The sequence below is a fragment of the Lichenostomus cassidix genome, chromosome 3, assembly GCF_008360975.1.
Source record: "Lichenostomus cassidix isolate B80296 chromosome 3, HeHo_3.0, whole genome shotgun sequence".
NCBI lineage: Eukaryota > Metazoa > Chordata > Aves > Passeriformes > Meliphagidae > Lichenostomus > Lichenostomus cassidix.
The window spans coordinates 43,228,660-43,256,502 of NC_139483.1; the positions used below are offsets into that span (position 1 = coordinate 43,228,660).

Consider the following 27,843-nt stretch of genomic DNA (forward strand, 5'->3'; position numbering starts at 1 on the left):
GGGTGCCGGGCGGCGCAGGGCGGAAGTGGGGCAGCGGCGAATCCCCCGCCAGGCAGGTGACCCGCGCCCGTGGCCCCGCGCGTGGGGGGCCGAAAGAGGCTGCTGCGGGAGCGGGGACGGGACGGGACGGGACGGGACGGGACGGGACGTGGGAGCGGCGGCGGGTAGCGCCGGGAGGGAGTCCGGCGCGCAGCCGGGCGGCAAAAGAGCAGCTCAGGGTAGGGGCGTTGTGAGAGCAGCGGCTTGCGCGTGTGTTCAGGGCGTTTCTCCTGTCCCTGCAGCTCCGGGAGCAGCCCGCACTCCTGCTGTCCCGGGATGGCTGCCGAGGTGCCTCCCGATGCTGTGGGCCGGCGGGTCTCGTGTGGCACCGACTATGGGACTGTGCGCTACGTGGGCAGCGTGTCTACTACAGCAGGTGAGTGGCACAAAAGCAATAATCTTCCCGTGTAATGGTTGTTCTCGAGGTTCTGTTCATGTTCTTCTTAATTAAAAACCCCAACATTGTCAAATAGAGCGAGGTAATTTACAAATTTATTTTCCCTCATTGTTCTGGTGTAAATACGGCAGCTTCTAATCTGTGTGAGTTATTGGGTGTTTGGGGTTTTTTTAAGAAGTCAGAGTTGTCCAAAGGAGTGTAAGAAGTACTTCACAGTCTGTTCCCTGATCTCTGTGCTGGTGTAACTGGGGAAGGAAGCAGCAGCAAATCACCAGACAAGCTGCTCCTGTGATAACTTATTGGGTTTGCATGACAAGGGTCTGACAGTGGCAGGGGCTACAGGGGTGGCATCTGTGAGAAGCTGCCAGAAGCTTTCTCCGTGTCCGACAGAACTGATGCTAGCCAGCTCCAGGATGGACCTGCCGATGGTGAAGGCTGAACCCATCAGCAATGGTAGGAGTACCTTGGTGACACCATCTTTAAGGATGGGAAGGAAAACAAACTCATTGCACCAAGTAATTGTGGTCAGAGAAGAGCTGAGTGAGATTATGTGAGAGGAACAGCCCTGCAGACACCAAGGTCCACGAAGAAGGAGGGGAAGGAGGTGCTCCATACCTCTGCCAGAGCAGAGATTCCCCTGCAGACCTACTGAGGCTGTTCCCCTGGCAGACCATGGGGGTCAACAGGAGTGCAGAGATCCGCCTGCAGCCCATGGAGGAGACACACAGAGGTGGATGCCTGAAAGAAAGTGGTGGCTATTGGAAGCCCACATCAGAGCATGTTCCTGGCAGACCTGTGGACCTACAGAGAGAAGAACTCTGCTGTAGCAGGTTTCTTCCTAGGACTTGTGACCCTGTGGGAGACCCATGCTGGAGTAGCATTGTCCTGAAGGACTACATCCCCTGAAAAAAGGGTTCCACACTGGAGCAGTTCCAAAGGAAGTATACTGTAGCCCACAGGGAGGACTTACACTGGACAAGTTCATGGAGGACTGTCTTCCATGGGAGGAACCCTGCACTGGAGTAGGGGAGGGACTTCTCCCTTTGAGGAGGAAGCAGCAGAAATTAGGTGTGATGAACTGCCTGTAACCCCATTCTCCATACCCCTGCACTACTGGTGGGGAGGAGATAGAGCCCAGGAAGGAGTGAGGGCTGGGGTGCAGATATTTTTAAGATTTGTTTTACTCTCATCATTCTACTTTGATTTTGATTGGTAATAAATTCAGGTACTTTCCTCAAGTGAAGTCTGTTTCGTCCATTACAGTAATCAGTGAGAGATCTCTTCCTGTCCTTAGCTCATGAGCCTTTTGTTATATTCTCTCTTCTCTGTCCAGTTGAGGAGGGGAGTGACAGAGTGGCTTTGGATGGGCATCTGGTATCTAGCCTGGATCAACCCACCATACATATTCAAATTTGTGGGGAGACTGCTGATTCTTGGAAGAAGACTAGCCTTGCATACCGTTCTAGAAGAGGCAAGAAGGATGACCAGGAACTGCAGACTTGTTGGCCTCACTTCAGTTTCTGGAAAGATCATGTAGCATGTTTCCTTGGAATCCATTTCCAAGCCTATGAAAGACAGGATGGTAGTTGGGAATATTTGATTCTCGTAAAGAAGAACGAGTTGTGCTTGGCAAATGTAATTACCTTCTATGATGATATGTAATACGATGACTGTGAATGTGAGCAAAGAGGGAGTAAGGGAGGTAATATTCCTTGACTGTAATAAGTCTTTTAACAGTGTCTCCATAAAGAATCTTATTTGGAAGCTGAAGAAATGCCAGGTAGATGAATGGACTGTTAAGTAGTTGAAAGTTGTCAAGTGGAAAAGTAATTAATCACTTGATATCAGGTAATGAGTGAGTACTACAAAAGTAAATGCTGCAGTCTGTGTTGTTTCACATATTCATCAGGGACTTGGGTGATGAACAGTGGTCACCCTCAAATGGCTTCTGTGATACAAGTTAGAATTGCAATCCAGATCAAGCTTCATGAACTTTTGGGTTGAGCCCAAGAGATTCAAGAAGGATAAATTTCCTCATGTAATATGGACTAGGAAGTACTAGCAGCTCACAGAGTCTGTTGTAAAGGGCTTGGGGGTTAAACTGGATACTGTCATGGATGTGAGCCAACAGTGATCCCTTGTAACAAGCAAAGATACATATTGTACTAGGTTACCTTAGAGGGAAGTGCTGAACACATCCTGCAAGTTAAAGGCAGCTGTTATCGCTCTCTGGGGGCAGAGGTTCTTGACAAGGTTACACTTGGAGTAATGTATCTGGTGTGGGACCACTCCAGTTCAAGAGGGATGCAGATAAATTCGAGAGGATCTCAAAGATCTCTCTTCAGAAGTCTTGGAGGACTGCCAGGGTGATTAAGGGCACAAACCATACACATGTTGTGAAGAGGTTGAGGGATTTGGGCTTGGTTAATGTGGTGAAGAGAAGTGACATGGCTTCCTGCAGCTGTTTGACAGAGAATTAAAAGATGGCACAGCATAATTCTTCTTACTAGTACTAGATTATATAAGAAAGGACAATGGCCACAGCAGAAGAAACTTCTCCATTTCAGAAGTAATGCAGCACTGGAATATGCTTGCCAGATGTGTTGGAATCTCTCTCCTTGGAAATTTTCAAGATCTGGTTAGGTAACAATTTACATGACTGACTTGTGTTAGTGCTGGTGATAATCTGCTTTGAGAGAGGAGGTTAGGCTAGCTGAGCTTCAGAGGTTCCTTCCAACCATGATTTCAATGGATATGATGCCATAAATTTGAAAACATATCTACCCTTTTTTTCAGGAACTTGGCTGGGCGTGGAATGGGATGATCCTCAGAGAGGAAAGCATGATGGCAGCTATGAAGGAACACAGTATTTTAAGTGCAGGTGAGTTGATTCACAGCCTTGTCATGTCATGTGTGGTGGTGAAATGGTCATGGGAAAAGGCTCTTTGGCAATTTTTAGGGTAAACCTGTCTGTTATCAGCTGGCCAGTATTAAAAGGATCATAATTCTGAGGGCTGTGGCTAGTTAATCCGTAGAGGCTCTTGCATTGTTATTAATCCAGTTACAGGTATTAGAATATAGTAAATACTTAGAAAATACAAGTCTTGTTTCCAGAGATGTGTCATAAAATGGTACTTTTGGATGTTATTAATATTATTGTTAGTAGGTTTTAGACCTTCTACTTTAGTTAGGAAGTCAATATTTCCTACTGACCTTCATTAGGTGATTCTGAAGTGAAGTATCAGTCCATATTAACTGTCTCAAATACAGTTTAGATTTGGACTTAAGGTGACTTGCATGTATCTTGTTATGGAAAAATGCCAAGTTCCTGTTAATGATTTGGGTTATATTTGTATCACTAAGGAGTCATTAAATATGTTCATTTCTGCACAAACAAAGTGCAGCTGGGTGGGGTTTTTAAGTATATGCATGCATTACTTTTAGATGTAAAGATTCGAGCACTTAACATGTTTGAAATTGCAGAATACAGGAGTCTAGGGTTGATATTAACTGTAGCAAGTTGTTGGTTCCTTTGTCAGGAGGCACTGCAATAGCTAAAAGTTTGTGAGATAAATAGTAGCTGGATGAATTCATATAAGAAAGCCATCAGTAGCTGCTAAATACTACAGGCTGCTAGCTCAGTAAGTTCCTGAGCACTGAAGTGGTGAAAGACGAGAGAACAAAATCTATTCTTTAGAAAAATAAATAAAGAAGGAAACACCCAGCTGTGAGGACTGAATATTTTTTCCCTTGTATCTAATAATAATAGAACGAGGCTTGAGGAGGATAAACACACTGAATACAAGAAAAAAATTCAACATTGCTGGATTTTTTTTTCAGCTAAAGAATTGGAAATTATGGGTTTAGAGTAACCTTGTCTTGTAAATTAACGTATTTGCGGAAGTTGCTTCCTAACAGCTTTGAATTTAATTGAAGCAGTTTCCAAGTTGAAGCTAGCTATGTTCTGCTGTAAGAGAAAAAATAGGAATAATTAGCTGGCCATTCCAAATCTTGCTCAGGACAGAAAAAGCAATTGAACATTTTATGAATGTTTTTCAGAAATCTGACTGCTTTACATTTGTGTGTGTATGATATTTATTTGCATGTGTATAGACTCCTGGTTTTTTAGCAGCCATTAGTGTGCTTCCAGGAGATGAGATCTCAGATAATAATCTCAATTCTTAATGTTAGAATCAATGTTTTTAGTGAAACTCAATACCCATAACAAATGTAAATGTCATGGTCTTTAAACATGGGTTTCTTACAATACCTCTCCTTTGTACTCTGCTTTTTTCCAATCAGAAAAAGTCCTTCTGGAGTCCTAAGAGAATACATAGTAGCTCTAGCAGCCCCCCATGACACAAAGGCATAACTTCCTGTGAGCAGACATGTTTGTAGGTTTTGTATTGACTGTGAAGCTGTGGGCAATCTAAAGTAAAAAATAGTTACCTTATTTTAGCTAAAAATAATTCTAAAATAACGCTAAAAGAATGCTAAAAAACCAAAACCCAACAAAATCTTCCCACAACTTGAAATGTCAGCTCTTTACTACTACTGTTTAGGGGGGGAATAATTTCTCTTTGTAGACGTATACATATATATTAAAAAAAATTAAATTCCTATTTTCCCCCCTTACACCTTATCAAGAGTATCCTTTGCCTACAAGCCTGCTTTGCTCCCTCCTTAAATCCTGATAAGCTGAAGCAGCTGATTGAGTAGCTTGTACTGTAAACAAATGTAGTGAAAGGACATTTTGAATTTCTTTTTAATGCAGGTTTGAAAATAATTGCTTAAATAAAGTACATCCTTCAGAGTGGCATTTGAAAAAAGTATCATGAGAGGAAAATAAAACTGAAAAAAAGATCATAAGAGGAAAATAAAACTGAATTTGAAATTCTTATTACCACAGAATCATTTTTAGTCCTTAATTGAGACATCAGGTCTGCTTACAGCTATATGTGTTCTTTATAGTAAGCTTTTTGAAAATATGACCTAAACTTTTATGTTTCGTGGCGGTACATTTATCTGGGTCATATATTGTGTGGTGATAATTGACCTTCTTAAGAATATGAGTACCAAAAGAACAAAACAGCCATACTTCAAAATATGCTGACATCATGAGCATGCTCATCAACCCTGTTTTGGCTAGAAATGGCAATGCACAATCTAGTGGTGGTTTTGTGGGTTTTTTTCCTTGATAATAGGATCTCATTTCTTAATAACTGAGGAAGCTACTATTTTAGCTGTCAGTTGCAGTAGTATATAATGTAATTAAATTATGTTCTACAGTCCTTCAAGAGAAATGAGGACCAATCAAGCCTTTAAACACTGTAAAAATATGTATACAGCTTTTGAAACATGAGTATGCTTTCAAATAGGTTCTTGCCTATTTCACAGACCCATTCACACAGCTCTATGAATGTGCTCTGCTGGGAGATGTGGGTTACAAGCACGCATTCCTCCCCTGGGAATGCCAGTGCCTTAGCCACACAATTCCTGTGGGATATGTGGGTGCTCCAGCCTGTGTGTGCTTGTGCTGCTTCCTGCAGTCTATCAGTGCACCTGCTGGCAGAGAGCACTGCTGAGGCCACACAAGCACGCTGAGCTGTGGGACACTTGGTGCTCCTCACCATGTCTGTCCTTGCTGGGCCCAAGCTCACCCTGGCACCTGAGCAGGAGGCAGCTCTGTCTGGCACAGGCACAGATGTGCTGCTGCTGCTGCTGTGGTGACTTTTGACAGCATCAAACCAGGTCTTGACTGCTGCTCTGGTACCCTCTTCTTCCTCCCTACAGTTACAGATATTCAGGCTTCTTTTATGGTTCCTGTCAAGTGGCACATCCCCCCATGCCCCTATTAATCTGGCAGAAGGGTTGTCTCCTCATTAGCCCTCCTGTCAGTCAGATTTGGGCATTCTGTTCACACAGAGCATTTACACAAGTACTGCTAATTTAGCAGCTGGTTTTATCCCTGCTGTTTTGCTGGGGGAGATATGTGGGTTCTCCAGCAGTAGGTGGACATACTTCTCTGCTTACATCACAAGATAGGAGTAACATTCTGCAGTTATTGCAGCAAATACACACATTCAGTTACACATTTAGAGTACTTTGAGTCATAGTTCTCTCCCTGCTAGAGAATGTTTTGTTCTTCCCAGATCACTTTCCAGAGGAATCTTGATATTCCATTAGATCCTGTAGAAGTATTGACCGTATTGAACTGTAAGCCCTTTTTGCAGGTTTGAGTTTCACAGCAGGCCAGAGAAATGGAGGAAAGTACAGAAAAGCTTGTTTTTGTGATGCTTTCAGCCTGACAGAATTGCATTTGCTGCCCAGATCTTTGTAGCATTTTTTGCCTCCTTTGTGGTATTAATTTTTCTTCTGGTGGGAACTTGGACTTTTGTGTATTCTTGTATTCCTGAAATGCTGAGTCATCCATGGCATCAGTTTTATCTTCTTCAGTGAGTTTTATAAGCTGTGTGTAGACAGCTGTTGTGACCAATTGTATGTTACTGTTTTGGAATTTTATGTTCCTGCCCAAAAGAATCAAAGAATTGTTTAGCTTGGAAAAACCCTTTATCAAGTTCATCAGCTTAGCACCACGACCATGTTCACCAATAAATCATGTCCTCAAGGGCTGTAACCACATGTTTTTCGAGTACTTCCAGGAATGATGACTCCACCACTTCCCTGGGCAGTCTGTTCCTCTTTACAACCCTTTCCATGAAGCAATTTTTCCTAATATCCATCTAAACCTCCCCTGGTGCAGCTTGAGACCATTTCTTCTCATCCTGTCACTTGTTAGGTGGGAGAAGAGACCAACCCCCACCTGGATACACCTTCCTTTCAGGAAGTTGTAGAGAGTGATAAAGTCCCCCCTAGCTTTCTTTTCTCCAGGCTAGACACCCCCAGCTCCCTCAGCCATGTTTATATTAAATTAGGCAATTTTTCCTTCAAGGATGACAGTTTCACCTCTAGGAATATCTGTCCAGAGCACAAACTCTTCAAATACAGGAAAAATATTAATATAAATTTAATGTCCATGAAGAAAAAGTGATTTCAATTTTGCAAAGGCAGAATGCATTCCTAAGATTCCTTTTAGCCTGAGAAGGTTTCAATTAAGAAGTTTTGTCCATCAGAAACTTATGCTCTTTGCTGCTAATAGAGCTGCGTTGATACAAAATGGTTGTCCCTAACCACTGCTCCAACATGTCCTGTGTACCAGCAGAACCTTAAGATAGCATCTAAAGCTGCAGATGTCTGTCAGTCTTTCCTGTGAAAGCTCAGAGTCAAGTTTCATGTCTGTTTAACTAAGGTAAACTTTCAAGAACTTGAAGTACTTGCTCATTTGCAAAGCTTCTGCTGTTCCATCAGGAATTTGATACACCGTGGCAGGTTAGTGTTAGGTGTCATTTGTAAGCATTGTTTGGTGCCATGGTCTGTTCTTAAAGGATTTTAAGAACTTAAATTATTTTAATCCGTAAAACCTAAAGGATTTTCTTTACTGCAGAGTGTAGATTCTTCCAACAGAAGTTTGGTCTGTTGAACACCTTCCCCTAGAAGGAAGAGATCTGTTCAGAGCCTGTGTAGAAAAGACATGCATGGATTCAAGCAGCTCCATTTTATGACACCTTATGAGCCTTGTAGTGCTTTTGCTGCAGTCATGATGATAATTGCCTGGAGATGATCATTGCAAACAGACAGCACTGGGCAAAGAAGCCCTTTGATCCATGTTTACTGCCTAGGCTGATAAAGCTGACATTTCTCTTCATGGCTCAGATGCTTCTGCAGTGAGACAGCACAAGTGTGTAACTGTTGTGATTTATGTACTCCTGCATTATTCTTCAGGCACTGACAAGTGTGTGTGTGTGTGTGATATTTCCCTAGCACAGAAAGAGGCATCATGTACCTGTAATGATGAGCAGTGCCAAGACTTTGTTTTACATTAGCAAAGAATGATGCCAAATTTCCTCTTTATTCAGTGGAAGCTGATAGCTATCTAAATTTTAATGAATGTCTTTGAAGTGTCCTGGGCATGCCAGCAGGTGGGCTGTATGCTTCAGGCTACTGAATCATGAATAGGAAGTATCCTACAAGATGACTTCTGAGATTGGGGTCAATCTCTCTATTCTAAAAGTCAGAAGGAAGTGCCAGTATTAACTAGAGCCAGCTGGTTGCCAGAGCCCCACTTGGGTATATTCCACTTTTCCTCCTTAAGAAAATTGGGCTGTATCTTCTACCACTTTATTTCCACACAGTGTTTTGTCCTGGCTGCAAGACATTTTGTACACATGGGAGCAAAATCCCTGTTCTCAGACTTCTGAGTGTTCAGGTTAAGTCAGGTTGATCAGTAGTTCACAGATTCTTCCATCTCTTGATATGCATGCTGCATGTCTCTTTGGATTAGGATTTATCTATTTAGTTTCCAGCTGTGGAGACTGGGTAATAGGTGTGATTTTGCATTAATCCAGGTGCTGTACATCATTTGTTTGATATGTACATAGAACTTGTACAGTTCATATGCCTTAGTGTGAAAGTTAATACAGGCAGTGTGTTTTAGGGAAAACAAGTTACAGTGACCTCTCTCCTTGAATATACAATAATTTTGCTTGAAAATAGGTTCTTATTGCAGTTTACTTTCCTGTCCTTTGTAACAGTTCCTGAAAAAGTAGATCAAAGAAATAGACTGGAACCGCAAAAGAGGCTTAGGCTGTGGAATGGATTTAAATATACATTAGGTATATAATAGCATGCAGAGTAATGGGAAGTGATAGCAACAAGAGAGAAAAAAACCTATGATCTTGAGATCAAGACAAAGAAAAGAAGGGTCTTGAGAGGTAAATACACTAAAATATTCCTGTAGCTTTAAATGACCAGGCACAGGGTAGCAAGGTTCCTCTGCTTTTTTTTTTTTTTCCCCTAAGGATAGAACTGTCTCCTGCACAGAAAATGAGGAGGGAGATGCCAATAGAAGTGGTGACCTGAGGGGGCAGAAATGGATATGATGATGGAGAGTCCCAAAGGTCTTGGCTATGCCAGGGATAAATGGCATGAGTGGAGGGATGCAGATGGGAAGTTCTAGATCAGCTCTGGTGAGAGGGTTGAGGAAAGCAGAACTATTGAGTACTGAGGGATGATGATGACAAAATGGGGAGAATCAATGTGATAGGAAATTGGACAGTTGTCAGAATGAACTTACAGCGGGACCTAGTGTGAATTACAGATATACAGGAGTACAAGGATTTTTTCCAGAGCCCCAAGCAGAATACTGTAGTATCTGCCATTTATTAAGCTGTTTGTCTTAATTAAATGCAGAAGCGATATATTTGCAGGCAAGAGATGTTGCAGTTCAAGTTGTGAAAAGGTGATTTACTGTTTTAAGAGGAGGTATTAAGAAAGAGTCACATCATTTTTATGTTTGAGGAAGTTCAAGATTTAAATCAGTCAAGTGTTTGCAAGCTATGAAAAATTTCAAAGGAATGGAAGAAAATACTTAAGAGAAGGTTGCTGGATTAAAAATGCTGGATTAAATATTTTAATGCAATATATTAAAAATGTATTTCATGTATAAACATGAAAAGTACAAACCATTCTTTAAGAGTTTGCCTTCTTTTGTAATCATTGCACTCTAAACTTCGTCGTTACAAAACTTGACTGAAAATATTTTGGAAGTAAATAATATCTAGCTTCTACCCAGGTCCTTCTTTAGGATATGAGAGTAGAAATGTTAATGAATGAAACTGGTGCAGGAAGTTTCCAGCACTGATTTTTTAACAAAAATGCAAATATATGGTGCCCAAGCTATTCCACGTACTTGTAATAGGTCCAGAGGATTCAGAGCCTCTAGTTACCGGTTTTTCTCTAAGAGAATTTTGAACTTTGCAGCATCACTGGTTTATATTATGGTTTGTTAATTAGTCACTTGATACTTACATGGTGTTTTGAGAAGTTTTATTTATATAAGTGATATCTTCCTCCTGGGTACTTTCCTACCAAAGCCTGTTCTCCTCTCAGCTTGATGGCAGACAGGTAATCATAGCTACCAACTTTCTTCCAGCTGTTTTCTGGCTGATGCTCCTGTCACATCCTCATCTGCTTTGTGATACATTTCCATAACTTGTCTCTGCTCCTTCTTCCTGGATACTGTGTTTCCTTGCTAACTTTGATAGAAAATGTCAAAACAATTGCATGGCAAGAAGCAAAAATGCAACAAAGTTTTTTCAGTGCTCAAAAAAACCCAAGAAACTTCATAAGACTGTGTTGACCATACATGATTAGTTGGATATTTCTGTTGAATATTCAAAATTGTTGCCTAGTTGGTGTCAGGATTTTTGAAAGTTTGAGTTTGTATAAGAGTTCTGAGTGCTACAATTTGTATGTTGTGTCATTTGTGTGAATGGAAGGACAAAGTTGTTTTGTCTTAGAATTACAAGTGGATTATGCAAGTCAAGTGGAATGTAGCAATCACTATTGTGTAGTCCTTAGGCTTTGGTAGGACTCTGGACATATTTATTGTATGATTTAGGTGACTTTGTGTCTGTCTGTAGGTAGAAACTTCTTTTTCTGGAGAACCTGGTTACATAATGAGTTTGGAAATAACAGAGCAGTTATTTTTAATAATGGCACTGAGACTGTAATTTTGATGTGTAGGTACATTTTGGAGAGGTGGTTCTCCAGTTCTCATGGTATCTCACAATGTGAACTTATATCAAGTACTATCAAAGATACTTTGAAAGTCTTACCTGGCTTGCTGGGAATATTGATGTTTACAATTAGCCTGTAGAATTGCCTTTTGACTGCTTTGGTTCTCAGCATTTTTTTTTAAATAGTAATTAATTATTCATTGTTATGATAACTTTTTATATTTCAACTTTTCCTGGCTGCTCTGTTCTAGGCATCCTAAAGGAGGATCGTTCATCAGGCCAAACAAGGCAAATTTTGGAGTAGATTTTCTTACTGCAGTAAAGGATCGGTATGGATTGAGTGATAAGCAAGAAGTTCAGTATGGAACAGGGAATACAGTCATATTTGGAACGAAGGCTGTGGAATTTGTTGGCATGGATTCTGTTGCAGAACAGCAAAGGCAAGTGAAATATATGAAAATCTAAGATTCATTATTAGTGATTGATTAGTCAAGCAGTATTTCAACTGTAAGAAAGTGACTACCATACAAATAAAAGTCTTATGTATCTAAAAGCAAGCTAGGCTGCACTAAGGTGGAAAAGACAAGAAATATTCCGATTGTGGCTTCATAATTTACATGTTTTACAAATAGGACCTGGGATTATGTCCTGTTTAAGTGCTCACAATCCTCATTCTGGTTTCATAAAGTAGCAGGTGATGATATCTGGTGAGGAATAAGAGATGAATTGTCATGATACTGACAGTCATCATACACATGCAAAGTCTTTTTAAAATAGGTGTATTTTAATGTTTTCTTAATATTGTGCAGTACTTTTTAATCTTTAATTATTCATATCACTAATGACTTCATAACTAAGAGAGGAAAGGCAGAAAGTCACTGCACAGCTAGTGAAGACGTGTTTCAATCAGTTCACATCAGGTTCATGTACCTAGAAGGGTAAGAAAGGAAGTAACTTAATGATGTGTAATAGCTTGCAGTTCTAATGGCCTTCAGCAGTAGAGATGTATTAGTTCAGTAGGTGGCAGTCTCCTTCTGAGCTGATATTCCATAACTGATCTCCCTTTGTCTCCCATAACACACTAAGCAGTCAAAAATACTTCTGATAAGTGATGCAAAGAATGCCCAAATAACTCTGGAGCTCTTGCGAAAAGTATTGCAAGAAACCTTTTTAACTCAGAACTTCTAATTAAATTCCAATTTGCACATCTATATTTAATCTGTTTTATCACTCTTTATTTCAGTTGGATGTGGATTTTTTGGGGGGTGTGGGAACTGTGGTTCAACCAGACTAATTTTGTAGTAGTGATGTAAAGGCAAAAAATAGAGATGTGTCTGTTCTCAAGTGTGAATGACACTGCAGTGTAGTAATCAGCACATAGCTAATTCCAAAGGAGAGGTATGCATGAGAAAGTTGCTATGTAGTTGTAACAACCAGGCATTTATATAACATACTTATTTCTGTTTGGAGATTACTTAATGGAATGTTCTTTCTCATGTAGACAGCTGAACAAACTGGTGGATATCTCAGTGCGTGAGTGTGCAGTGAGCCATGCTGGTCAGGAAGAAGAAATCAGCAGAACGTGTGCCAGTATCCTTTATTTGCTATATTGCATGATACCACTAATAGAGTACATACTTTAGCATTCCAAGTGTTCACTTCAATTCACTTCATGATAATTGTATCCTTTTATTTAAAAAAAACCTTAAAACTGAAGTTTATATTTAGAAGTTTAATGCAATGTTATAAAGTCAGATGCCTGCAATTTTTGAGAGGAAATGCAAATTGTGGATAAAAATAGAAGTACTGTCATAGGTTGCTTCTGTGACTGCAGTTTCAGAAGGTTCCAGCAATGAGTTTTTTTTTTTAATTTCCTAGAATAGATAACGCCATAGAAGTAGAACTGATATGTTCTACAGACACCAGAGATTTCCAGTATATAACAAATAATGTGTTTAATGCACTGCATGTTGTGGCAGTGTTACAAAATTACAAAGCAGTTATTATTTGTTCATTTGTAAGAGTTCCTGTCAGTCCAGAAATTAATCCATTTTAGGATTTGTATAGTTAAGCTCTTTTATTAAACTATAAGCTATTTCTATATGACAAATCAAAATAAGATTTGCTGTAACTAAGCAGTAGCATCCCTTAGTGTAACCTATTTCTCTTTATTTGATTCAAAACCAAACCCTAATTATAATTTCTGAAAAAAGGAAGTTCAGTGTTGAGATAAGTTTCCTTTTTCTTAACGTGAAATTTCAGATATGAGGCATATAAACCTATCAAAAAATCTGATATCATCTTGGGAGACAGTAACAACTATTGCTTCTCAAGTTCAAAATCTGGAAACACTTAATGTTAGGTATTACTATTCATATTTGGGTTTCTCTTCCTTTGGGGTAGGGACAAAGATTAAGAGGCTTAGAGTTCAGCTTTCTAAATGTAACTGGATACAACAAGACTCATTTAATGGGAGTTAAGTTCTTAAATACTTTCTTTTGTGTTTTAAATATTGTTCTCAACTGCTGTGTTGGCTATATTTTTCAGACATCTGTATTCAAGAAAAGACTAGAACCCTAAGTGTTCAGCATCTGTGTAAAACTAAGTTCTGGGTAACATTTTCTTCAAACTTTTAAGACTTTACCTTTGTTTTTTATTATTGTTGATATATTCTGACTGCTCAGGCAAATCTGTGTTTAGGAGCCCACTTTTGTTTAACCAACTGTTAACTTAATTGTCCATAATTAAGTTAATTATCCAAACTTAATTATCCATAATGCTTTAAGCAAACCTTAATTATCCCAAAACCCAGTCTATTTCTGTCCTAAAATGATGCTGATTAGAAACTGGTAAGATCATGGTGACAGATCTAGGGGAAAATCCCTTGTACAATGATGACGTTGGAAAAGGAAGGAGGATGTCAAATAAAGCTCCAGTTCTATTGAAACAAAAAAATTCACAAAATCATTTCAAAAGAAAGAAAATTTCAGTACACACCTAAACAGTGTAACTGGCACATGCCACAGTAATTTTCTGGTCTGAAATAACACAATGGATTAAAGCTTGTAAATAGGTAGCAGCCTAAACCACCAGGTTTTTTATTTATTCTTATCATTAATATGACAAAAGTGTATTTTTAAAATAGTTGTAGGTATTTAATTTTCTTCAATATTTAGCACTGAACAGCTGTTTGCAACCTGGGTGCTACTTGTAAATCTAACTTTGCCTAGAGCATATAATGATTTATTGTTATCAATGTGCGTGAGAATACAGAGAATTATTTTAATTCACACAAAATAATGTTTTCAGTCTTTCAATGCTGAGAAGTGTACTCTAGACTGAAGGGTTTTCAGAAGTTATTTGTGAAAAAAATGGAAAAGAAAATGGGATTGATGCTGGAATATGATGCTTATGACTGCAAACTGGCATCGCCTGAATTAGTTTTTTATTGTTTTGACCTTCTGTTTGCTTTAAAAAAGGAAGATTAGAAGGTAAATCTGTTACTGGGTTTTTTTGTGTGTGCATGGAATGTTGGAAGAAGAATAAAAGTGATTAACCATCCACCAGCTCTCTATGTGGAAATTTTACCCATAAGTATGTAACTATAAACTACACTGAGAGATTTTTATGAGAATATGCAGGTAGATTAGGCCTTAGGAAAGAAATAAAATCTTCTCTTTGGGGGTGAGTAATGAAAACTGATTTGAAGACTGCAGATTTGAGAATATTTTTATCTTTTTTTTTTCTTTTTTTAGTGATACCTGGGTAACTATTCAGAGTGGATTTTATATACTTTTGTTTTACTTGGGTCTGGATAGTCATATAGGCTCTTTATTTTCAGTCAACATTAAGGAGTTTAATCCCAAATTCTGGCTTTGTTTCATTTAGTATTAATGAAAGTCATTCTTTTCATGTTCAAAATTTAGCAGAAGGGAAAGAGGCCACAGATTAATGAAATATGCATTCTTGAATAAATATGCATTCCTGAAGCAGGAGAGTAAATTAGGAAAGAGTATGTTTGAATATAACTAGAAATCTATTTTATTATATTTAAAAATATGTGACATCTTGGCAATGATTCTAATTTTTTGGGGATGTAAAGTTTTTTATTTCTTTACTGTGTAATTCCAAACTAGTGACTTAAATGTGATTATTCATTATGCAAATAATTATTCTTTTTATGCAGTGAAAACAAAATGAGATTTCCATCTACATCAACTTTTATATCCAGTGGATTTTCAAACTTGAAGATTCTGGCACTTAATCAAACTCAAATAACATGGACAGAGGTAATAACCTTTCCTGATTCTTTTTAATTTAATATTGTTAGGTTTCTGAGGCAAGGAAAGCACAATAAAAGTTTGTGCATCATATTATTCTGCTGAAATCTAATCATCCTTGGAAAAGGTGCTGTTGGGTAACTGTATTAGTTACATATTAACTAATGTGTTTCCTACATAATGTAGGAAGTAATATTGGCATAGGAGTCTAATAAGAGACATTTTACTTCATTTGCTTCTGTAAATTGCCAAATCAAAATAAAGCAATTGGAGTCTAATATAGCTTTGTGTCCCAAAGTTCGTCTAAGTGAAAACCTTTTGGTTCCTTGTAGTTGTTGAAGATTTACCTTTACTTTCTATTTGTTCTATTTCATGCATGCAATAGAACAAATGCAAATGGAAAGAAAATATTTCCTTATTATAAGAAATTCTTGTTTTGGCATCACTTTGCATCAGCAGGAGATTGGGTTAGTGTCTTTGCCCATACTGATGGTTCTTGAACTACACAATGCTTGGTTATTGGCAGCACAGAGCACAGAATAAACAAAGCCCTGGCTTGTTTCAGGCACTGAAACATGCACATAAAACATTTAAATGGCTCTCCCCTAGTATGATGTCTTATTAGGAATGAAGTCCTGCTGTCAACTGTATTTAGCAGTGGGCTTTTTCTCAGAGATGGGGCTTAGGAAGTGCATCTCAGTAGTGTCATGTTGCTTATAAATTCCAGACTATTATTTGGATTTCCCAGGGTCAGATTTTGTAGTACTGCATTGTAAAATTTCATGACTTTTCAGATTTTGGCTGCCAGCCACTATCCAATAAATGAGCACTTACCAAAACTGGGGCTTGGGTAGAAGCAAGCTTGTTCATTCTCTGGTCTTACAGCAGGGCTAGAGGAAGGTCACTGCTGTGTTTTTGTTTAGTGTCCATTCACTGGTCTCCTAAACTGCCCATGGGATTTATGGTAGGATAGCTGACAATCTTCCATTGCAGTTGCAGTATGAATGGTGAAGGGAATGGAAGAGCTGAGTGGCTACAAACACTTTAAATGTCATCTAGTGCTCATCAGAGTAAATCTGTGCATTGTGATGTTTAAAATGCTGGCACCTGCCAGCAGCTGTCCTCCATCCCTCCATGGGGTGACCTAAAGGCTGGTTGGGGCCATTGCTGCAGGCAGATTAGAGTTTTCTCCAGTATAACTAAACTGCAGCTTAGTCAGAGCAGTTTAAAATGATGCAGCTTTTGCATTTGTTTTTGAAACTCTGCTTTAGCTGATGATTTATCATTGACCATAAACACATCTTTGGTTCCAAATCTGTTTTATATTTGTTCCAATTCCTTCACTGTGAGTTGGGAGACATAAGCCTGTCCTTGAAAGTGGTATTCCAGGGCAGCCAAACCAAAGGGGAAAGATAAAGGAATGTACATGACATCAGCAGTCTGTGAACAAACCACTTAAAAATGTTACTGCTTAAGCTCTAAGGGGAATTACTTGAAAAGTCAACTTTTAAATAGAAAATAATAATGAATATAATCCATTCAAAACAGAAATACACTGATTGTATTAGGAATATAAGCAAAGTCTAAAAGTCCTAGGAATACTTTAATTAAAATTAAAACAATTCAATGGTGACCAGCATTTCAAAACAACTTGCTGTCATATGTAAGAATATATAGTATTGGAATAGTTACAGAAGAGAAGACTTCGATTTTTTTAATTTGTTCCTTTGTTTTGAAGTATTTTTCACAGGAGAGGGACATGCTTAACTGTTATGCAATAATACATAGCTCCACATTCACCTGCCTTGAGCATCAGTTTTCAAAAATAATTCTTTCACTTGTTTATTATTTGCATATATCTAAATACTTCTGAGATTATTAGTATATCAGTAAAGGAGCTTATTACTGTATAATTGTTGATTGATTGTTCAAAACATAACATACAACCTTCAAGGGAGAAAAATGTCCTGTAAAATAACTTACAGTTAACAGCCAATGACTTAGAAATTGAATTAATCATTTGAGTGTAATGATTTTGTATTTATGGCTCCAAAACTTTTTCTTTCTTATTCAGCATTTAAATCATAATGTTATATTTGTCATTCTGTTCTCAAAGTAAGATTTTATATTTATAATATAATCTACTATTACACAGGGTAAAAGAAAAATCTGGGTTAGAACAGAAGTGCAGGATCATGCTTCTGACACTAGCAAGTAGAAGCAGGTAGTTGGGAAAAATTCTAGGCAAAGGGTAAGCACATGGTAAGAGCTTCTTGGAAAATAATCTGGAATTGTGTGAGCTCAAGACTCTATAGCTCTATTTAATTAATATTTGTAGATTTTTTTTGTTTCATGGTTTATCTAACTGTATTAAGAACCCATTTGAAAATTTTGCTATACATATCTTTTAACATCAATTTAACCTTTTTTGGGTTCTGATATTGCTGCCTCATAATTTCATTTGATGTCCCAATATTTTATATGAAAGTAACTGAGAACAGCTATTCTGTGTTTCTTGGTTTTGATTCTTGTTTAGCAGCTTTGTGCCCAATTATATTGCTTGCTTCCTGGGATAAACAGACCAAAAATACAGGAACATCATGGACTTGGTCACAGTTGTTTATTGTTCTCATCTTTATTTCTTTTGCAATAGCTCTTGCAAGCCCATTCTTCTGTTTCTGAGCGTCTGTGGCTATTTGTTACAGCCTCCCCATCAGCTGTCCACAATGAGCCCCCAGTCTTTCCTGAGAGCTCATTCTGTGTCAGATCTGTGAACTTTTGTTTCTGTGGAAGCTGTTTAAACCAGTAGCTGAAAATTTGGAAATCTGAGTTTCTTAGAACTGTGTTGTGACCTATGATTTGTCAGTTTTCTAGTCATTTGGTCAGCCTATTGAAAAGTCTTCTGATACTTCAGTTTTGTGTAGTTTTTCTGTTCCATCCATCCATCACAATGCAGGGCTGTTGTGGGGGAATCTCTGTTACTGAACATGCACCTCATTTCTCTTGACTGTGCAGGTTTCTTGTCATGCTTCTTCATCACCAATAGATAACTGTTTTGGTCTGTCTTGTTGACATGGGAAAACACTATCAGATTAAGAGATAAAATATTCGTGTTTCCTGCTCTTGCTTTGGAACAGGAAATGTCGTTATATCTGAGTTTGTAAGTCTTTGTGTGTTAGAGATATGGCAGCAGGTTGATGTTCCATATTTTTGGGTGTGAAGCAGTTGAGCTCCAAACCAGAGTCTGCCTCTTGAGATGTCAGTGTTTACCCTTGGTATGTTATTTATTATGAGACAGTTACCTAGACATGCAGCTGGATGGATTTGGGCAGCTTTAACAGAGAGAATGATGCCGAGGAGAGGGATGTTTATAGGAGAAGTGGTCAGCTATGCACAAAACCAACTGTGTTGGGCTGTCCAGATCTCTGAACTCTACTGCTTGTAGCCTTTGTAACCTCCTGTTAAAACAAGCTTTCAGTGACTGTGCTGTGCATCTGTATGTCTGTGTTCTTGCATTTCAGAAGCTTTGAATACCTTAGTCAGTTGCAATCACATTTTGAAAAGAGATGGGGGCTTAAAAATAATTTATTATCTACTAATTCCCTTAAAACAGGAATGTAGATGGATGAAAAAGCCCCTGTAAATTTCCCAGCCAAAGAAGGAGTAGCAGGATGAGCTCACACTTAATTTGACTCTGGAGAATACATACTAGAAAAAAAGCTCAGTGAAAAGAATAATTTGCCACTTGCAGGCACAAATTTGTAGAAAAGCAATCAGTTACAATGCTTATGGAAATCCATGTGCTAAAACTGCACAATTTTGGACATTTTCACCATTGCATACAAAACTATTTTATGCCAGCAATTTATATCGCTTTGTAATAAGTGTTTATTTTTAAAAGTTTGCTTACCTCCTGTAAATGTTCTCAAACAAAAAATTTGTGTAAAGTAAAATACTATCTTTTATGCAATTTCAGGGCATAAGATCTAAAATAAAACTATCTTTGTTCAATTTGTAGTCCTTTTGGAATTAATTTATTTTCTTTAGAGAACTTGAAAAGTTCAAGATATGTGTTGAATTAATGTAATTCTTGGCTTTTAGTGGGTTTATGGGCTGGCACACTCCCATGACAGAGAAGGCTTCAAACTGTGATAAATTAAAATATTAAAAATATTCTGTCAGACCTGATGAGATGTATATGTTAGCTGATTCTGGAACTTCTGCACATATATAGTTTTACAGCCATTTCCTCACCTCCTCAGAGCGAAAACCTGGTCACTCCAACTCACTGAATAAATTAATTCAGTTTCCAGGTCACACAGTTTCAGCTGCCAGGGTGGCCTCAAGCCTGGGACTGTAAGTCCTGTGACTGCAGAACCCTTTTGATGTCATCTATGCTGGTGGATCCAGGCACAGGAGAGCCATCTGGAAGAAAGGGAAGACTAGGAAATCCTTAATAATAATTTCTATGGTTTTGGGAGCTACAGCTTGTTTTGAGCACGTTCAGAGCAAATTTGCATGAAGTATAATTTCTGAAATATTTTTTCCCATCTTTTGTTATATTAAATAAAGTTTTGCTCTTAGGTTCTTCTTTGTGCTCAAGGATGGCCAGTACTTGAAGAGTTGTACCTTTCTTCTAATAATATTACAGTTTTGGAAAGGTGAGTAACATGTCAGTCAGTTGTTAGTGACTGATGTACCATGAAGTTGCATAGTACATAAAGTTACATTCCTGCAACATTTACGTTACCACGACAAAACTGGAAAATAATTGAAGGAAACTTCACATGATGTACTACAAAACATTTATAAATGTGCACAACTGCATGCATGCAATTATATACTTAGGAAAATACTGTTTTCATTGGCCAATAACTTTAAATGTTTTGTGTTTGTGTTTTTGGTTTTTTTTTTTTCCTCTAATGTATCAGGCCTGATAATGTTCTGCAGACCCTGAAGTTGTTAGACCTTTCAGACAACCAGTTACTGGATGGAAATCAGCTGCATCTAATAGCACAGCTCCCCAGGTAGCTGTAAACAATTTTGCTGGAAATTCTTTGTCCTGAATATTCATCTCCATAGTCTTTGTCGACTGAAATATGATAGTATTGATGTTGCATGAATGATTCATGAGATCTTGAAGTAGAAGCATTTTGCCCTCTTGAGGAGAGTAATTGCATTATTTAGTTGAGCTATTTTAATATAATCTTGCTTTTGTTGTATAATAACACATTCTTAAGCTGTTTGTTATTAGGTCTTCATTATACACTTATGAAATGAAAGCGATTTACCACATTTTGCTAATTTGTGGAATTACCATCTTCTGCTGTACACTGAAATAGCAGCCATGATTTTCAATAGCCACAAGCTATTTTAAAAAAATATTTGAAAAATCACACACATTAAATCCAGGGCCCATTCTGAAAGCTTGAAATTGTTGCACTTGCTCGCTGCAAATATTATTCCCTGAACACTGCTGAAGTCTGGGTACTGTCTGTGAGGCTGATTTTCATTTGCCAGTGATTTGATGCACCACGACAAAAGTTGCAGATCTTTATTAAATAAAGAAAAAAAATTTAGGATGTATTTCTTTGGAAAGAGCTTCCTGTGCCACATACAGTGATCATTGTATCTATTACATTTCAGATTAGAACAGCTAATACTTAGGAACACTGGGATATCTTTCATACATTTTCCTGATGCTGGATTTGGTATGTAAAAGAACTAATTTATTTATAGTTTTAAAATTCTGTTTCTTTAAAGTTTTCACTGTTTTCTTGTTACTCTTTTCCTAGGATGCAAGACTAAAATGTTTCCTTCACTAAAACGCCTTGCAATAAACGACAATAAAATATCACAGGTATGTTAGATTGTGATCGTTTCACAATTTTTTATTTTGTAAGTAAATGTATCTTTGCTTAAAAGTAACTTGAAGTTTGCTTTAAATTTTCTTTGATTGTATGTATAAGATTCTGAAATAACTATTGAAGATTTTGATCAACACAGAGGCATAATTTAAAAATGTAAAAACATTTCTTAACCTGGCAGTTAAACACATTTATGTTATGGCAGCTACACACATCCCCTGCTACCTCATAATTCCTCGCCTAGAATTCTAATGATCTGAAATTCTGACTAATTCCTTCTTTTGTTTTGTTTTTTAATTAAATGTAGTGCAGTCCTTTCCTTAGCTAAATGAACAGGATCCAAGTACTTGGTTCTGATGATAAAAAGAGTATTTCCAGTCATGTTTGTTGTTCAGGAAAAGTCAGTGTTATCAGGTATTGTTCTGAAATTAAGTTATGTTTTATGTTTCCTAAAAAGAGTTTTCCCTTCCATTTCAGTGGTCATCTATCAATGAGCTTGATAAACTGCCAAGTTTGCGGGCACTGCAGTGTAACAATAACCCCTTCATGGACACAGAGAAGAACCCAGAGACCCTGATACAGCTCATAATTGCCAAGATAAGTCAGCTGGAGGTTCTGAACAACTGTGAGGTACGTGATATTTCAACAAATTGCATGAGTCTGGCAAAAACATTGAATGACTGCCTGAGGAATCGTTTTCAGTTTCTTTTAAAGTTACTGATTGTGTGGGTGCAGAAGAGTGAAGTGCCAGCTAGTCCATCCCCTTGGCAGTGGGGCAGTCAGTAGGGCTACAAGACTGAGCTCTCTTTGTGAGCATTGCTAACTCAGTGGGGACTTGGACGAGGTGGATCAATGGTGTTTTCTTCCCAGTGCTCAAGCTGTGTTGAAGTTGCATGACTCTTAACAAAAACCATACTCTTAATAAAAAAATACTAAAAGCAGCACTTACCAGATCTGTTTCAGTGACAGCAATACCAACATTTGCCTTCTGCAATAGGGAAATACAATTATCTAAACCAAATCATACTTTCAGCAAATGTTTATCATAAAGGAGAACTGAAGCAGTGTCTGATCCATTGCTAAAAAAACATCCTTGGGTCATCATATACAGCAAAATCTTTGCTTAGATATTCATTTATGGCTCAGTCAATACACAGACATAGGGGCTGTAAGATTCTTAATGCCTCTAAAATGTACTAAATATGTGGATCAGTCAGTATTGGGAGATGTGGTCTGCAAGATTCTTGGTAGCTTTAAAACATCCTGAACACCAAGTAAGACCAAGGAGTCAGTGCCTTGGTCTTGATCTAATCTACATTGATTAGATTTTATTCTCTGGAAAGTTATATAATTATATTATGTGCCATTCCTGTGTCAGTACAGATCCTTCCTGCTGAAAGAAGAGGAGCAGAGCTTGATTATCGCAAAATATTTGGAAAGGACTGGTTAGAGGCTGGCGGGCATTGGAACCCAGAGAAAAACAAACCAAGTGAAGAATTTCTTGCTGCCCATCCCAGATACCCAGCACTCTGTCTTAGTAAGTACACGTACAGTACAATAGCATTTTCTCACTTCTGGCATTGTGGCAACACTGGTTTGGTCTGTCTTTAATTTCTCTTGCCCTTGATGCTTTTCCCATGCTGCTACAGCCTTAGGAAAGGCCCTCCACTGGCAGGCCTGTGTGCCAGCCGGCTTTTGCTGCTGTGGGGTGGCTGCACAGCACTGCACCCTTTGGGGCACCACTGCCTCAGGAATTTGGGCTCCCTGCCTTGGAGATCCCAACACCTGTGAGCAGCTGCCCCACCTCTCTACTGCTGAGCAGGCAGGAGCTCTCTCCACCATGCAGCTCTTTGAGTGGGAATGTTAAGCAGGACCCCCAGGTCCTGAATGCTGGAGCAGCTGAACAAGGTTTGTGTCTGGAGCACTGTGCAGTGCAGGAGCTACCACATCTGTGCCAAGGGAACTCCTGGGTGGTCCTACACCACAGTGCTCTCAGGTCTTGAGTTTTTTATATATTTGAAGGGTTCTACATACACTTTTCTTCCAACAGAATATGGAGCACCTGAAGAAGGAGAACTGAAGGGACGACAGCCTTTGACTCTGAAAAATCAGCTTCTGAGTAAGAGGCCAGAAATGGTCATAATTGTTCCTTCTGCATTTAGAATATTTTATAAGCTTAGTGTCTCCTAGGTGTACATGGAGAACAAAATGTTCAAAAGTTCTAGCTTGTAATTCTTCTTTTCTGAACTGTATCAGTGAGTTTGACTGGATCCCTGCTTCCGTGTACTCTCTCTCATTTCCCACCTCAACCCAAGCCAAATTATTTTCTTAATTGAGATTTAATGGAGATTAGAGGTGATTGATACTCCATTCTGACAGTGTGAATGGCTTCTTTACAGAAGATATCTGAGGTTTTAATCTCAACAGCTGCACTGTTTACTGATATTATCTTTTTTATAACTTCTTAACTTTAGGATAAAGAAAGAAAAATATAGGTAACTTTGGTATTTGGGGCTGTCTACATATTTTTGTCTAGGTTACATCCTGGACTTGCAAATTTATGTAGCTGTGCTTCCCAGTTGATAGAAGAACTGAAACTTTCTACTCCCTGAGCAAAATAGTATTTTAAAGCATTACATTCTAATGCATTTAGGTGGAAGACTAAATAGAACAAGGAATCTTGTTGGCTAGACATAATATAAACCTTTTTTTAAGGATAAGTCTTTTAATCTCTGGAAAATAATTAGGCTAACAATGTCCTTGAAAAGTCTTTGTATGGTGCTTTTGAGAGGACTAAAAGCCTGTTTTAAACTGAATAAGCAATTTCCATTCTACTGCAGGTTATTTTTAAAAAATGAAATACAATGTAAGCATTTTTAGGTAAATACTCCTTTTGACAAAAAAATCCTATCTTTAAGCATTAGGGAATCACTTCCACAACGATTTACCAACGATGAATAAAAACTTAGTTATTTTAATAAACATAAAATACAAAAAATTTTAAATGTTACTTTATTTTTCAGATAATGACTAAATGCTATCTTAACTGCTCAGATGCAGGCTACATCCGAATTTTTTAAGAGACCAGGCTGAGCTAAGGGAAACAATTTGTAATAAAAACAGACTAGAAAGACTATGCTTCTACCAGAACGGGGCTTATTGTTTTTTTACTAATGCCTCACCCTTCTTCCTTAAGCTTTGACAATTAAGTGTCCTGAGAAACCCGAACAGAAGCCAGTAGAGAAAAAGCTCCCAGGTAAGAAGTCCTGGCTTATGTTAAAGCAGCTGTTTTGTACCTCCTTCTCAAATAATTGTATTAAAGAATGGCAGCTGCCTCTGTCTTTGTCCCCTCTTGAAGCTTTTTCCTCTGTCATATAAAGAAATGACAAAGGCAGAAATTGTTTGAAAAAGTCGTTTTTTTCTGGCCTTCCTATTACTTTAATTCCAGACTGAAGATGGAAAGTTGATGCTTGCCTTATGACCTCTGCAGCTGGTTTCATGATTAATGTGTCTGAGGCAATTAAAGACCAATTAATAGGGATGAAATCTGGTGGGTGTGTTAACCAAGTAACCAGAATGTGAAGTCTTAAGAGGCAGCCACATTGTGTGTAAATCTAGATATTGAGGTCTGGTGTTTAATACATGAAGTTAGAAATCTAGCTCTGACCTCTATCAAATTTGTCTTGAAGTCTTGGTGTCTGTAGTGAGACTAGGATGAATAAGACCATTCTAAATTAAGTTGAAGTTTTGGAAAGATGTGTCAGAATGAAGTCTGAGAGAAAAGACATACTCACGCTTTATTCTAAAATAAAAATCACATTTATTATCACAAGTTGCATAAAATCAGATAGATACAGCTTTTACAAAAATGTTTGATAGAAAAATATTTGTCTAAGTACAATGTGTGGTATTACAGGAATAACTCGCTATTGCTGTGCCTTTAGATAAAGCTTCAAAAGAAGTGAAAGTTCAACCAAAATACTCAGTTTATCTATTGCAAACACAGGTATCGCCTCTGGAACAAACTACATCTACTCATTCAAGATCCATTACAAAAAATATCCCTTCCTATAACTGACTTCATAATATAAACAGCTCTGCTGACAATTTGTTTGGGACTAATAACGCAATACCATTCCTAAGAATGTCACTAGTTCCACAGTGCCATTTGCTTACTTGTGCTGGGAAAGCCAATTCCTGGTAATGAAAACTGCAAGGAACAGTTGCCAGATGCAAGTAGTCAGAACCTGACTGGTGTGTGTCCCAAAGGTCACTTAGTTTAGCATGTAGAAATACAAACTCAAAAAAGGTATGAAGCCGTAACATTTTAATTTGGTATATGGGATCAAAGCTCCTAAACTGTAGTAGCACATCCTGCCCAATCCACCACAGATTAAACCATTTTCCATTTGACAATAGCAGATATGGTTTCAGGTACCAAAGACATTATTGCAGTGTTAGAACTGAAGCAGCAATACAGCCTTTCACTGTTGCTACAAGCAAGTAAAGTGAAACACTGGTACTTTGCTACAGCTCAATGGCAGCAGCATTTTTCTTACAACTTTTCTTTGTCTTCCCTTGACAGAGTCTATGACTATTCAGAAGGTCAAAGGACTGCTGTATCGCCTGTTTAAAATTCCTGGTTCAGAACTGAAACTGTCCTACGAAAGTTCTAAAGTGAGTTAAAAATGGGTACTCAACAACAGAATACTTCATGCTGCTGAAGGGCAATAGCATGTTCTAAAATACTATCTAAAGAAATTAATTTCACTTCAGGAGGGCTGTCTTCATGCTATAATTTAGGACCTAATTTCATTCCTGTAATATGATAGATTCTCCCTGATTGCAACTGTCTGGTATTTTGTTTACATGAAGGGATTTCAGATGAAGTCTGATTAGGTTTTTTTTGCTTTCTTATTCTAGCTGGAAGGAAAAGAAGTTGAACTAGACAATGACTTAAAGCCTTTGCAGTTTTACTCAATAGAAAGTGGAGACTGTGTGTTAGTACGGTGGTAAGAAGGGACTCTTGCTGGACTGAAGGAAAAGCTGAACTGCAGAGGAGAGACAGACACATGGACAGTCTGTGCCTGAACACACATACAGGTGAATATGAGTTTCACACGTGGCACCAGAGGGCTATACAATTGTACTTTCAGTTCCTCAACTTGATCGTCAGCCTCCATGACAACATCTGCTCTTTTGTCTTACTGAGGAGATACCAAATAGTGCTTAAATGCTTCCATTAAATAAAACTCAAGGTAACCCTTTTGCCAAGATTTTATACTGCCTCCCCCCTGCAGCAGTGACAATTTGTTTTACTGAACCAGGTACAGGGTTTAGTTGTGATCACTTTGCTTGCAAGACAAGATTAGTGCTGCACTGGGAGGCTACTTGCCCTTTGCTTTCACCTACATCCAATGACCTTAAAATTGAACAAAACCCAGTAGTAATTTTAGAAGTTCTACACAGCCTTAGATGATTAAGGTCAAAATCTGACAGACCTTTCCTCTATCATACAGTGTTAACATACCATAGTATAAGTAAGTTCTCAGCACACTGCAAGGCATTGCTATTTATTTTACAATCTTTAGTGTGCTGTTCCTCAATCTTTATTTCCACTTGTGTAACCCCAGATTCCTATCTAGTAATGCAGTAAGCTCTCAGAAATCCCTCCTAATCAGGCCAAGTTTGCAGTACTTGAAGATTTGGTATAAGCAAACTTTGATTTTGTTTTTATCTAAAATGACAGTGGTATAAACAAACTAATCATAAATCCTGGCCCCCACTGCTGTCCTCATCCCTGCACAGATGAGGGCAACCCCTCAGACAGCACAGAACCTGCTACAGCAAGACTTACCAGCTGCCCTGGTGCTGAGCACAACTCTCCAAGGAATCCTAGTATGGCCCTATACTGAGTTAAATCAGTAGTGCTTTGATTTACAAAAGACAGGCTGGTTGGCATTCTTATGTGCATTTATTAATTACAAGTAGGTCTTTGACTTTATATAAAAAGGATTCTTTTTAATCTTGAACATTTTGGTTCTTGTCAGATCAACATCTATACTATAGAAAATGAATAGTATCAGTCCACTTGTAATTATCAAAAGGGATGTGCAAATATTGTCATACCTTAGTTGAAACCCAACATTAAAAGGTACCTTAATATTTCTTATTAATCCAGGAATGAATCCAAATATACACTTTTCCATGATCATTATACACTACCCTGTTTTCCAAGGCAAGTCCATCATCTTTCCTCACATCTACATGGATCTCCACACAGTTCCTTTAATCTCCAGAGCTCTCCCAGTTCCTGGGGGGAGTACTGAGGGGAAGACAGCATGCCACTCTCACATGTCTTCTCACACAACCAGAGACCATCCTGTCAAGAGAGAGAGAACCATTTCAATCGTTTTTCTTACAAAGTATTGAGTCTCCAACAATCTTCACTTCCAAGGATCAGTTGTTTATCATTTCTAGCAACAAACATTGCACACAAAGGTCCCCAGCTGATCTCCTAGACCTTATTCAGAGAACTTGGGGGTAGGGAGAGGGTCTACATGTGGTTTGTGGGTTTTCTTTGAAATACATCTTTGAAAGATTTTTTTCTCTGGATTTTAACT

The 27,843-nt window shown here is 38.3% G+C and overlaps 2 protein-coding genes across 3 annotated transcripts in view; one reads left to right on the forward strand and one right to left on the reverse strand.

The window, feature by feature from the left end:
* On the forward strand, nt 1-26,482 carry TBCE (tubulin folding cofactor E). Its single transcript, XM_085055503.1, has 17 exons — nt 1-56; nt 282-415; nt 3,233-3,317; nt 11,325-11,517; nt 12,579-12,663; nt 13,336-13,435; nt 15,260-15,362; nt 19,938-20,014; nt 20,285-20,380; nt 21,000-21,064; nt 21,149-21,213; nt 21,698-21,850; nt 22,604-22,757; nt 23,271-23,339; nt 24,417-24,476; nt 25,806-25,897; nt 26,144-26,482. The coding sequence occupies exons 2-17, from the start codon at nt 316-318 to the stop codon at nt 26,234-26,236; spliced, it is 1,590 nt and encodes a 529-aa protein (XP_084911629.1). The 5' UTR covers nt 1-56; nt 282-315; the 3' UTR covers nt 26,237-26,482.
* The window catches only part of B3GALNT2 (beta-1,3-N-acetylgalactosaminyltransferase 2), a 31,079-nt gene continuing 28,252 nt past the window's right edge, over nt 25,017-27,843 (reverse strand). For both annotated transcript variants that reach the window (XM_085055505.1, XM_085055504.1), the window contains exon 12: nt 25,017-27,602. In XM_085055505.1, coding sequence (XP_084911631.1) covers nt 27,468-27,602 — 135 coding nt within the window. In that variant the 3' untranslated portion in view covers nt 25,017-27,467. The remainder of the gene's footprint in view (nt 27,603-27,843) is intronic.